The 12754-nt window shown below is 49.8% G+C and overlaps 1 protein-coding gene across 1 annotated transcript in view; it reads left to right on the forward strand.

Moving 5' to 3' along the window:
• LRP5 (LDL receptor related protein 5) overlaps positions 1 to 9772 on the forward strand; it is a 93934-nt gene extending 84162 nt beyond the window's left edge. Inside the window, exons 19-23 of the mRNA XM_080913228.1 lie at positions 504 to 614; positions 2391 to 2627; positions 3217 to 3356; positions 6862 to 6959; positions 9376 to 9772. Of these exons, the coding sequence (XP_080769354.1) occupies positions 504 to 614; positions 2391 to 2627; positions 3217 to 3356; positions 6862 to 6959; positions 9376 to 9637 (848 nt within the window). The 3' untranslated portion in view covers positions 9638 to 9772. The remainder of the gene's footprint in view (positions 1 to 503; positions 615 to 2390; positions 2628 to 3216; positions 3357 to 6861; positions 6960 to 9375) is intronic.
• The last annotated feature ends 2982 nt before the right edge of the window (positions 9773 to 12754 follow it).

Genomic DNA, 12754 nt, shown 5'->3' on the forward strand with positions numbered 1-12754 from the left:
AGATGATTGTGAGAGGAAGCTAAGCCCCAGGTGCTTCCTCAGCGTGCTGTAGTCAGCAGGTTTGTTCACCCACTCTCTCCCAGATGTTAGAGAAGATGGCCTTGGTTCCTACAAGTGCAACATCTACTTTCATGGAGTTCTGGGCTCCAGTGATCCAGTCTGCTTGCACTGAGGAAATGGCATTCTTGCTGACTCCACCTTCCTGGAAACCCTGTTGTTCTTGCTCTGTGCTGTCTCTGACTCAGGCTGCATGCCTCCTGGGCACAGGCTGGGCATCACGGTCTCTCGCTTACTGTCGTGGTCAGGTCACTGTGCCCTCTGGCATTGAAAAGGCCTAGGAACAGGGGTCATGTTCTTCAAGACTAGATTTTGCATGATCTTAGCTGGGTCCTAGAATGTCTTCCTGCTGGTGGGTCTGCATTCAGAACCAGACTTTTGTAACCGGAGCCAGGCAAAGCTGCTGCCCTCTGGCTTCTCTGAGCACTGCCCCTTTCTCCCCACAGCTGTCTGTCTGCCCAATCAGTTCCGGTGCACCAGCGGCCAGTGTGTCCTCATTAAGCAGCAGTGTGACTCCTTCCCCGACTGTGCTGATGGATCCGATGAGCTCATGTGTGGTGAGTGGTTTCAGGCAGTCCCTTGGTGGGGTGGGGTCTGGTGTGGAGGTCAGATGGAGCTGTGAGGCCTGAGGAGCCTGGGAGGTTTCATTTAGTGAGTGTCCTACTTCTGTTTCTATTGCTGGGATGAAAGACCCCGATACAAGCAACTTAGGGAGAAGGGGTTTATTTGGGTTCAGTTTTAGATCCCAGTCTGTCATTGTGGGGTGGTTCTGCTACTGATCACTTCCACAGTCAGAGAGAGGGAGGGAGAGGAAGGACAGGGCTGGATGCGTACTTACTCACCAGCTCTCCTTCTCATACAATTTAGGGCAAAATTCAGGTTCCCGTGTACCCACAGGCCAGCCTGGTCTGGATTCTCTTCCCAAGTGACTAGATTGTGTCAAGTTGATGACACTGACCATCAGAGAGAGGCAAACAGCTAGAAAGCAGAGGATGAGCTGTTGAGTTTCCTAATGGGGTGGAGTGCTGGTAAGGCCAGAAGTACAGAGGTACTGGTCCACCTGGGAGTCTGCCTCACTGTGAGCCATTGGCCTCAGATCTGAGTAGCAGCCACACTTTTGCTACTGGAATCTTACTTGGTACAATCTGCTTCACAGCAGGAGACCCGGGATTGTGTGTGGCCCGAGAAAAATGGTGTGTACACATTTTACACACATGTATACTTACACATATGCCATACATATCCCTTGAATAACATTGACTGATAGCCAAGAATGTAGGCATTACTGCTGGGTGATAGGTGGTCAGGGTAGTCAGGGAAGGCTTTCTCGATGCTGTCAATGGAGACAGGAAGGAACTGGAATTTCTGAGACGTAGTGCTTTGCTGCTTGTGGGTAACTCTGCATGGGTACCAGAGCTTAGACCTCTGCTTCTGGAGAGAAGGGCATATGGGAGAGGGCAGTTTCCCCACAGACTCAGACACCATCACAGGTAGACACGTTGGGCACTGACTCTTAAGTGGCCCAGCTTAGATGGCAGAGTTGGGGTTGCTGGTGTCCCCTGTCTTCTCCTGGGGAGGTGCCTCATCTGGTGAGTTCAGCACATGGGCTGTCATAGGCCTGGTATATTTGGTGACACTCCCCACACTCAGGCCCTGTCCTCTGAGGCAGAAGGTTTTTTTCCATCTCCTTGTGGACAGTTAGGAAGGGATGGAGTTGATGCCTGTAAGACTGTTGGCCACCAAAGTGAATGATCTTTTGCCAGCTGAATCAAGGACCTATCCTTTCAGTTCTGGTGGCCTTGCTATTGGGATGATAGAAGGGCTCTGCTCCCAGTAGACCCCTGGAGACTGGCACCTAGTTGCTCACACCCGATTCCAGACCACTCATCCAACTCTCTTCCACCATGGCACAGGGAATACTTGCTGCCAACCTCCACCCAGTACACTGTTGGGCAATGCCATGTGAGCATGGTTCAGGGCCATTGGAGAGGAGGCAGGGTTGGCCAGGCAGAAAAGAGGGGTGCGCCTCTGGCAGGTCCAGGAACAGTGGCATTGGTCCCAAAGTGAGTCATATTCCATGTCTCCAGTTCATCTGCTCCTTCCTGAAGCTGCTGCAGTTTGGGCAAAGCACTCTGAGTCTGAATGCTTCATAGAGGCTTGGCTTGCTTGCCCTGGCATAGACAGAAACCTGGGCCTGCAGGAGGTAGAGACAGTGTCAGTTGGGACACAGCTACCTGGGTAGGAATTTCATGGGCATCAGAGCCCAAGGTCCTGTTGGGTCACAGCATGTTTCACTTTGGGATTAAAGTGAGCATTCTTTCCCTTTCTAACAGAAATCAACAAGCCACCTTCTGATGACATCCCAGCTCATAGCAGTGCCATTGGGCCTGTCATTGGCATCATCCTCTCCCTCTTTGTCATGGGCGGGGTCTACTTTGTCTGCCAGCGTGTGATGTGCCAGCGCTACACAGGGGCCAGTGGGCCCTTTCCCCACGAGTATGTCGGTGGAGCTCCTCATGTGCCCCTCAACTTCATAGCCCCAGGTGGCTCACAGCATGGTCCCTTCCCAGGTGAGGAGCCTGGAACATTCGCTCTGTGATGGAGGTGGTTTGGTTGAGTTGTCTGGGAAGGACCTGGAGGGCCACCCGCAGAAATACAAGTTCCCTGGGGTCACACTTTTTGCTTCAGATTCTGTCAGTAGCATGGTGTGCCCATATCTACCTCATAAGGGAGAATGTGCCTGTTTGCTCTGGGGCCACCAGGGAGCCTGCCCAAACATCTACAGCTTTGGTCTCTCCCGGCCTGTTCTGTCTCTAAGCCTTGTTAGGTCTGCCATGTTCAGAGGTTGCTATGACCTGATTCTTTGTAGGGGTAGAGGGTAGGACTTGTCACTGTCCCAGCATTCTTGGGATGCCTGGGCTCTGTGAGGTATGCTCTGAATTCACAGTCCCTACAGAGTTCCCTTCTCCAGCCTTTCCAAGAATCGCTCTGAAATCTGAATGTTATAAAAGAGACTTGCCCTGGTATAGACAGAAACCTGAGCCTGCAGGAAGTAGAGATGGTGTCAGTTGGGACACAGCTACCTGAGTAAGAATTTCATGGGCATCAGGACCCAAGGTGAGAGTTTGCTCATTCTGACCTGCTTTGCCCTGTCCACAGGCATCCCATGCAGCAAGTCCATGATGAGTTCCATGAGCCTGGTGGGGGGTAGAGGCAGCGTGCCCCTCTATGACCGGAATCACGTCACCGGGGCCTCATCCAGCAGTTCATCCAGCACAAAGGCCACGCTCTATCCACCGGTGAGTGAGACAGGCAGATAAATGGGTGGCAGTGGGACACTCCGGTCAGTGCTGGCTCCAGGGACTTCCTGGGTGAAGGCCTTTTAGAGCTAGTGATTCTTCCAGCACCCAGAGTGGCGAGTGATGGCCCCCTGTGTTCCATCCCAGGCAGGGTAGTGGATATAAAGATGAAAATACGTGGAATCCAAGGTCATCCAAGGTTATCCTTGTTTACACAAGGAGCTCAAGGACAGCCTGAGATACAAGTCTTTCGGTCTCAAAACCCAAAGTAACAACCTGGTGTTGGGGTCACAAACTTTTAATCTTAGCCCTCGAGAGGCAGAGGCAGGAGGATTTTTATGAGTTCAATGCTAGCATAGACTACATAAGAAGTTCTAGAACAGCTAAGGCTACATAGCAAGACATTGTTTAAAACAAAACAAAAATCAAAGACAAAACTCCGAGAATGAAGGAACTACAGAAACAGACCTGTCGCCTATAATTCCAGTTTTTCCTGGAACTTTCTGGCATTCAGGTGGCCGTCTTGCCTTACACTGTGGCCCTTGATGCCTTGCTGGGCCTGTCAAGCCCAGGTGACCTTACCCACACTGTTCTGACCAGGAATATCTGTGATCTCCACTATGGCCTTGATTTCTTGAAAACAGATGGTCATCTCCCAAAGGGATACAACCAGGCAGGGTCGTTTTTGTGCCTACATATTCTCTGGAGCTTTCAAATCTGAGTTAGGGTGAGGGGCCATCTCTCTCCCAGCCACACTCTACAGGGAAAGCATTGCAGAGAGTGTCCTATCAGCCCTCTCCCGTGAGGAGATGCCCTCCCTGAGACAAGCTGAGGGGGAGCCTTGTTTCCTGGAGTGCAGCCCAGAGTGACTTGTTGCACTGACTATGTGTAATATTTCTCTCATTCCTGGGGATCACATGCCAGCATCTGCCCCATTCCCCTACAGATAGTGCCAGACACACACATGCTGGCTTTCCCTGTGCACACAGACCTGCGGTCCTTCCATTTACAGATTAGATGCAGGGAGAAGTCTGTGACTAATAATGCGCCTGAATAATCATAGCAGTGCCGCGCAGTAAGCTATGTGAATGTAACAATTGCGATAAGGCTAACGGGATGCTTTAGCAGGGGCAAGGTGCTTGCCAACATGCCTGTAACCTGAGCTCAGTTCCTGGAAAGCACGTGGTAGAAGGAGAAAAACCAATAAATTCTCCCAGACTGCCCTTCGACCTCCCCACATGCTGTGGCACGTACGCCTGACCCCAGTGAATAAATTGATATAATAAACTTCTTTAAAGAAAGAGCCAAGACAGATACTAGTATTTCTAGGCCTAGGTTGAATGTGGTAACATACCCTAAAGGGCAAAGCCACAGAGGGGCTATAATAATGGGTGTGCTTGGAGACCTTGGCCCTTGGCTGCATTCTCTGTAAGCACTTTACCTAACCTGGGTCTTGCAGCTTGCACAAAGGCAAAGATATCCCTTTGAGCTTCTTGCAGGTATCCCTAGGGAGCCCCACATTGTTTTTTAGGTCATTGTGAATTTATGCTCAACCACATGGTAAGAAGCTAGCTGCCTAAGTGCAGTCTAGTATCATAAGCAGGACATTAAAATGATACTTTTTTTAAACATTTATTTATTTAATGTACATGAATAACATTGTAGCTGTCTTCAGACACACCAGAAGAGGACATTGGATTCCACTATAGATGGTTGTGAGCCACCATGTGGTTGCTGGGAATTGAACTCAGAACTTCTGGAAGAGTAATCAGTGCTCTTAACCTCTGAGCCACCTCTCCAGCCTCACGTGATTGTTTGAATGTGGATTTTACCAGTTTACACATGTGCAGGTTAGGGCCATAACTCAGCAGTAGGGCGCTTGCCTCATATGGCTCTAGCTCCAGATTCAGTCCCTGGTGCCACACACAGAGATGGCAAATTGAGGTTAGTTCCCAGGACAATTTTAGCTGAGCACTGTGGCTCATGCCTATAATCCCAGTACTGCAGTGGCCAGCACTTGGGAGACAGAGACAATTGAATATCTGTGAGTTCAGCGACAATCTGGTCTATGTCATGATTTCCAGGCTAGCCTACTTTACATAGTGAACTTGGGGCCAGCTTGGTTTTACATAGTGAATTTCAGACCAAGACAGAGCGCTATGGTGAGACACTGCCTCACATAAATAAACAAATGCACAGATCAAGTGAAGAAAAGTAATTGTTCCTGAAGAGTCTGCTCTGAGCCTGGCATCTGGAGGCAGCAATGCTAACCTAGCTCCTCTCTGGCCTGTGGTCAGTGTCCTCTGACATTCCACATTGGTGCATCCCTAGGAAGAGATGCATGGTGACCCTGACTTGTCTGGGTGTAGATGAGATGTCTGTTTCTTCTTTGTCACAGGTGGGGCCATGTGGAGCTGTCCAATCTTAGTGCCTAAATCTCAGTACCTATCTGGGTGCATTGATTTGTCATTTTTGACCTCTTATGCTATAGGAGACAGTTCCCCTTCCTGACAGCAGAGGGCCACACTTGTAAGACATGCTGTCAACATGACTAGTCTAGTGCAGGATTAAAAATATGTGTCACTGTGAGGAAACACCTGACACAATCAGTTTAAAGGGAGGGGTGGTTTATTCTGGCTCATGGGTTCAAAGATCCAAAGGTTTCAGCCTGGAGTTTCTGGAACCAAACACCATGGTGGTAGGAGAGACGGGGCAGAACTATTTCATGACTTAAGACATGTGAGAAAGGGGCACAGAAAGGAGCTGGGGCAAAGTCTTCCTCGGGCACCTACTTTTCCCACGTAGTCCCTGTTTCCTCCTTATTGCTACTTCAAATGCCTTTATACCATCTACCATTGATCCATTGACTAGGTCCCAGCTCTCGGGATCTAACCAGAGACATATTTAGAGGGGTCTGCCACCAAGCTCACAGACCAGTTTGTTTTCTTCCCATCGCAGTCAGGGGTGAGTGGCAGTGTGCAAAGCTCCTTGAGGAAGGGGTGGGCCACCACCTTCCTCCTTGTCCAACCTCTGTATTGGTTAAAGCTCCAGCAGGGTCTTGGGGCATCCTGAGTAGGAGCCAGGTCACGGGGAATGGCAGGAGATGCAGGGGTGAAAGTCAGGTACGGGCAGCAGGAATCATCTGAGGAAGCAGAGAGATGTACATGGGGCAGGTGGATACACTGCCTCTGCAGAGAGACCTACTGCTGCTGGACTCGAGGCTGATGGAAGTGCTGATTTTGGAAACCAAGGCTCTTGGTGACACTGCCCCCTAGTGGCCAGCAAAGTAATGCTGCGAGGGACGAGGACATCTGGGCATGTCTCTGACCACCACCACCTTTGGAGAAGATGGCAGGTGCCACCCCTCTGCTTTCTAAGTTTCACTAGCTCTGGAAGGGTTCTGGGGACCACAGGCAGAGAACAGAGATCCAAACTCCAAGCTAGCAAGCTGAATAAATGGTTCAGGCTAGAGAGGCTTGGAATAACCGCTTCTCACTCTCCTCAGATCCTGAATCCACCACCATCCCCGGCCACAGACCCCTCCCTGTACAACATGGACATGTTTTATTCTTCAAACATCCCACCTGCCGCCAGACCATACAGGTAGGAGTCCATCCTCCTTAGTGTGTGTCCTGTGGGCTCTGTCTACACTGTTTTCCTCTCTGGGTTCTTGGGGCTGCTGCTGTGTGTGAGCTCAGTGCTGGCTAAGTGTTAATGCACCAAGTGAATATATACATAATGGGTTTCTCTGTTGCTTGGGACACCTGGAGCTTGGCCTTGAAGGAATCCAGAAGAACATTCACCCCCAGTGCTTGTAGGGAAAACAGTGTTTAGGCCCCAGGGCTTGAGCTCCAGGCCCAGCTGTGTTTCAGCCCAGCCATGGCCCTGGTCAAACCTGACTAATATAACCTCTGTTTGGATGAGTTTTAATTGTGTGTGTGTGTGTGTGTGTGTGTGTGTGTGTGTGTGTGTGTGTGTGTGTGTACGCGCACACGTGCACCTGAAGAAGTCAGAAGCATTCTCTGGAGCTGGAGTTTGATGCAGTTGTGAGCTACCTGATGTGAGTCCTGGGAATTGAACTCTGGTCATCTATAAGAACAATACATATTTCTAACCACTGAGCTATTTCTCCAGTCAGGGGATGACTTTTGCTCCTTTCTTGAGACGGTGACCTATCTGAGCTGGGAACCCCCAAGTTACCTATATTGGGGTTCTCAGACCAGTTCTTATGAGTGAGAGTGGTGTTATGAGCATTTCTAATATTGGGGTGATGTAAATGATGTAAATTACTCTTTTTCATAAGGTCCCAGTGATATTCCATCAAAATTCACACCAGAGGACTAATGAGTCTGTCTTAGAGTGGTATGGTGGCACCCGCCCCGCCTCGAAAGTCTTTACCCATCACAGATGCCAGTGGCATAGATGGAGCTTTCATTCAGGAGATCTTCCTGAGACCCCAGGCTAAACAAATTAGAGTTGCATACAGATGGCTGGGAGGTACAGTGGGGAGCCACTTTTTTCTCTCCAGAGGAGCATGGGTTAGCAGGGCAGCAGGTGATGGGCCCCGTGCGCAGGCACAGCTGACGTGATGCAAATGGCTCACTTTGCTTGCTCAGAGAATTCACATCCTAGTGGCCCCAGAATGTACCGGAGAAGCAGGATGGTGGCATACTGCTCTGGTTGTAACTGGAGAGCCTAGGGTGCAAGGCTGCCTGCCAAGGCCTGCAAAGAGGGCCAGGGCCCCACCTACAGGGCTCTGGGGGGTAGGGGGAACCACACAGCTTCTCTGTCTGGGTCCAGGCCTACTGGGTCTTGCAGGGTGTCCCTGCCTGCCATCTAGTGGCCATTTCTGGGAACTTTTGCACTGGACTTGTTCCAGGCTTGCAGCCCCTCTGCTTAAGCACCTGCAATGGCTGATAGTGTCAAAGTATAACATGCATCCTGCACTGCCAACCTGGAGTTGTCACTGACTCCACAGCCCTGTGTGCCACTGTCCCAGTCTGGAAATATCCATTCCTGCAGAGCCCATTTCCCGAGTCTTCCATCCTGCCTGCCTTTGTTCTGAGTCCTACTGCAAGTCATTGTCCCTTTCACGGTCTGACCTTGCTGAGGCTGAGTTCCATAAGATGTGTGGTGCCACTGTTTCAACCTCCTATTCCTGCTCATGGTGTGACCCCAGTATAGTGGGTCCAGACTCTGAAACAAACACTGATCCCTGCTTTGGTGAGTTTAGAACACAGGGTCTGATGCAGAATTTCTGGCCCTCTCCTGGATACTGGGAGACATCACCAAGGTCAGGGTGCTTAAGACTATTCTAGAACCATACATTCTCAATGATCATGGGAATTGTACTCAATAATTGTTAAACACTTTCTCCTGTAGACACATAAGCTTTTAGCATGTTCCACATAGAATCTTACTCCTTTTTTACAATTCTCTTAAGAAATAAGGCTGGGGCCAGGAGATTCCTTGACACATAGTATAAGGAATGGAGTGAAAGGCCACACGTGGCGGAGAGCTCTGAGAATCCCAGGGCCTGGGAGACAGAGGCAGGAGCATCCTGGGGGCTCACTGGCTAGCTAGTATAGCTAAATTAGTGAGCCCTAGGTTGAGTGAGAGCCCCTTCTTCAAAGGATAGCGTGGAGAGTGATCTGTCACTCAGAAGACATCTGAGTTCAATCTCTGTCCTCCATACTTGTCCATGCGCACTCACACGTGATATGCACACCCACACCTCCAAAGCAGGAGTGTTTTCTTTTGAGAAACAGAAGTTTGGAGGTTAACTGAGCTCTTGCCAGTCAGCCAACAGGATCTGCTGACCTGTTGTCTGGGAAAGGACCAGAGATCTAGTTCTTACCAAGCCTTAGCTATGGAGGCAGAAAGGGAGAAAGAGACTAAACTCTAGGTCAGGTCACCCAGCAGGCCTTCTGCTTATAAAAATTGCTAAGGACCAGCAGTTCAAGGGCCTTGTACGCATGTGGCTAGGCACCCATGTAAACTTCTTCTTTGTTCCCTCTAGGCCCTACGTCATTCGAGGTATGGCACCCCCCACAACACCCTGCAGCACAGATGTGTGTGACAGTGACTACAGCACCAGTCGCTGGAAGACCAGCAAATACTACCTGGACTTGAACTCGGACTCAGACCCTTACCCACCCCCGCCCACTCCCCACAGCCAGTACCTGTCTGCAGAGGACAGCTGCCCACCCTCGCCAGTCACTGAGAGAAGCTACTGCCACCTCTTCCCACCCCCTCCATCCCCCTGCACGGACTCATCCTGACCTTGGCTGTCCACCCGGGCCTTGCTGCCTCCCTGTAAATATTTTTAAATATGAACAAAGGAAAATATATTTTATGATTTAAAAAAATAAATATAATTGGGATTTTTAAGAAGTGAGAAACACGAATGGTGAAGGGTGGGCAGGGCTGGGAAAACTTTGTACAGCGGAGAAAATATTTATAAACTTAATTTTTTAAAACATACCTGCCATTCTTTTATGCTTTATGAGTATTTGAGTGTTGAGCCTGTTCCCAAAGAACAGATTTCACCCCACTTATGCATGGCTGTCCTTCTCTCAAGCCCCCTTAGGCAGAGACAGATTGTGACTTGACCTGTCCAGAGAATCAGTCACATGCTGCTCAAAGGCTCAGGGCGTTTCCCATTTTGTGTTCCTTGGCTTCAAGCTGTGTTGGCATTCTGGCTTATCCTGGTGTTAATCACGAGGACCAGAGGCCAAGGTGGTCTCTGACCATCCCATCTGTGTAGACCCCATTGGATGGAGCTGTGAACTCGACTCTGCCAGACTGTAGTTGCTCTGGTCACGTCATAGACAGTGCCTTTTGTCCCTAGAGACATCCAGTCAGCAGAACCTGAGGTCTGTCCACATGTTCACCTGGGTGGTGCTGAAGTATAGAGTCCTGATCTCTATCCTGAGGAGGGATCTCCTGTCTGACAGGTGGTGAAGTTAAGTTGGGGCATGGACTGAGGAAGAGTGGGTGACTCAAGTGTCCTGACAGTTGAAGGGGATGATGTCCTGTCACATCAGCTTCAAGCTTGACTACATTTGTGGCGTTGGAGTGAAGTCAGAACACTCAGTTTTGGGTGTGACGGTGCCTAAGAACTGAGAAAGAAAATCTAGAGCCTTGGGCCTGCCAATGGAGTCCTGAGACTGAATTTTTGAGCTATTCCAAGGGGCCTGAAAGTGCGGAACGAGGTAAAAGTGGCTGAAGGAGAGAGGCCTAGGAACTGCAGGCACTGTTTGATAGAACATACCAGAGTTTCTTTCCTGGCCTGAGACTGATCAGGAGCCCCCATCCCACCCCCACCCCCCAGGATGATAGTCAGGCATAGCAGTGACACAGGCAGGCTGACTTGCAGGTTTCGCCACTGACATCTACTGGTCCTCTGTAAACAGACGCAGTCGTGAAACGATCTGATTGGCACCTGTCACTGGTGGTCCTCCTAAGGGTTCTGTGCAACAATGCCAGAGGAGACTGTCCACAGCAGGGGCGGTCTTTGGTAAAACACAGGTTGTGACCTGTTAAAGCTCAGAGGTAATGGGCAGGCCTAAGTTTATTACAAAGTCTGACAGAGCCAGAGGAACACTTGAACTCCTATCACCAAAGGCCAGATCTGCCACCAAGTTGCTTTTGGGGATTAAGCACCCAGAATTGCTGGCTTTTTAGTTGATCCACATGTTTTGAGGCACTCATTGAAATTCAACTTCCAGCCTGGTCTGTTTCTGACTGAGCTGACATACGAGCTACCTGCATGTGGGCAGGGGGTGACAAGCATCCTTGGTTTCCCTGTGCCATCCATGCATCCAGCCCAGTGACCAGGCAAGGGGTGGGAAAGAGAGAACTTGAGCTGCTGGCCTTTGGCAGCCTGCCTGAGCAGGGAAAAGGCCAAGTCACACTCTGCAGCTCTCTCCTCCCAGTACTGTGGGCAATACTGTCTGCATATAGTGCTGTTACATGGCTAGAGTACCTGTTCCACCAACAGGTTATCATATGCCTAAGGATGCTGGCTGCTGCTCAGAGGCCTCATCTCTGGTCTTTTTCCTGTTTGTGTGGTTGGCTAGTAAAAGCTGGCAGCCAGTCTAGTCATCACCTACAAGGTACCAAGGGAGGGTCAGGCTGTCACTGAGATGCCCAATTTAGCATGGGCCTTGAATCCCGAATACTGCATCCCTGGAGCTCAACTTGTAGGCAGCTGCAGGTTGGAGCATCTCCTCTCAGCAGCCATCATTAAGCTAATATAGCTTCTAAGAGGGATTTTTGTGAATTCTGTAAATTTCAGGAGCCCCCTGAGGCTTGTGAATTTTTACTTCTATGCCTTGTAAGTTTCCTGTCCTTCCTGAGTCTTCTAAAGTATCCTCCAAGGAGGGATGTTTTAGTTTGAAGAAAAACAGCTATGGGGGCACTTCCACCCCAGGGTTCACCATCCAGAGATACAGACATTTCAAAACTATGAGGAAGGCCCTGTACTGACACTGTGCTCTTCTGTGCCCCTGTGAGGGGCATCTTGGTACTGAGACAGGAAGGCTTTCTGAAGGAACTGGTGTCTGAGCTGTGGTGGTACAAAAAAGGAGGGGCATTTACCTGGCTCTTTGCAGCAGCCTAGTTAGATGTTTCCCATTTGTTGTTAAGGAAACCAAGGCTTGTTACAAATTGTTGTTTGTACCCAAAAGAAACAATTGTTTCTATTCATCTGTCCCCTTCTACCTTCCCTGTCACTTTCCTATCTTCCTTACACCTCTCTGAGCCCCCAGGAATTTCCTTTTTTAACAGTCCCTCCTTCAGCAGACCTGTTCAGCACATCCCTCCTCCATTAGACTGTATCTACTGTCCTATGTGCACAATCCTTGGTCTACATCTATAGCTATCCTGAGGCACTGAGACAGCATCCATCTTGAGGGATGGACAGTTCATGGGACCAGGTCTTGGGCATTTTCACCTGCCCAGATTCAGGAAGTTTGGTGGACTTCAGGTTCTACTTAGCTTCTCAAATGATCAGGGTTGGGGTCCCACCCTCTAAGCCCTCACTGGCTTCTTGCTGATGATCTGCTGTGGTCTCTCGCTCTACCCAAAAGTCTTTTTCACTTCCTTTCCCAGAAGCTTGATAGCCACAAGTGGTCAGCACTCCTGGAGGGCTGGAGGGTCCCCTTTTCACAGACTGGGCAGCTATGAGCTGTCCTTTTAGGGAAGTTCAGCTCCTTGCCAGCTCTCACACTGTAAAACTAAAACAGAACGAAACAAAACAAACAAAACAAAACAACAACAACAACAAAACGGGAGGGAAAGAGAGTGAACTTCAAGACTAAGTGGGTGAGTGCTCAGGTTCCCTAGGAGACTCTGGTTACTCCTCTTGAACCTCAGGATTTCTTGATCTGACTCAG

Source organism: Micromys minutus (genome assembly GCF_963924665.1).
Source record: "Micromys minutus genome assembly, chromosome: 2".
NCBI lineage: Eukaryota > Metazoa > Chordata > Mammalia > Rodentia > Muridae > Micromys > Micromys minutus.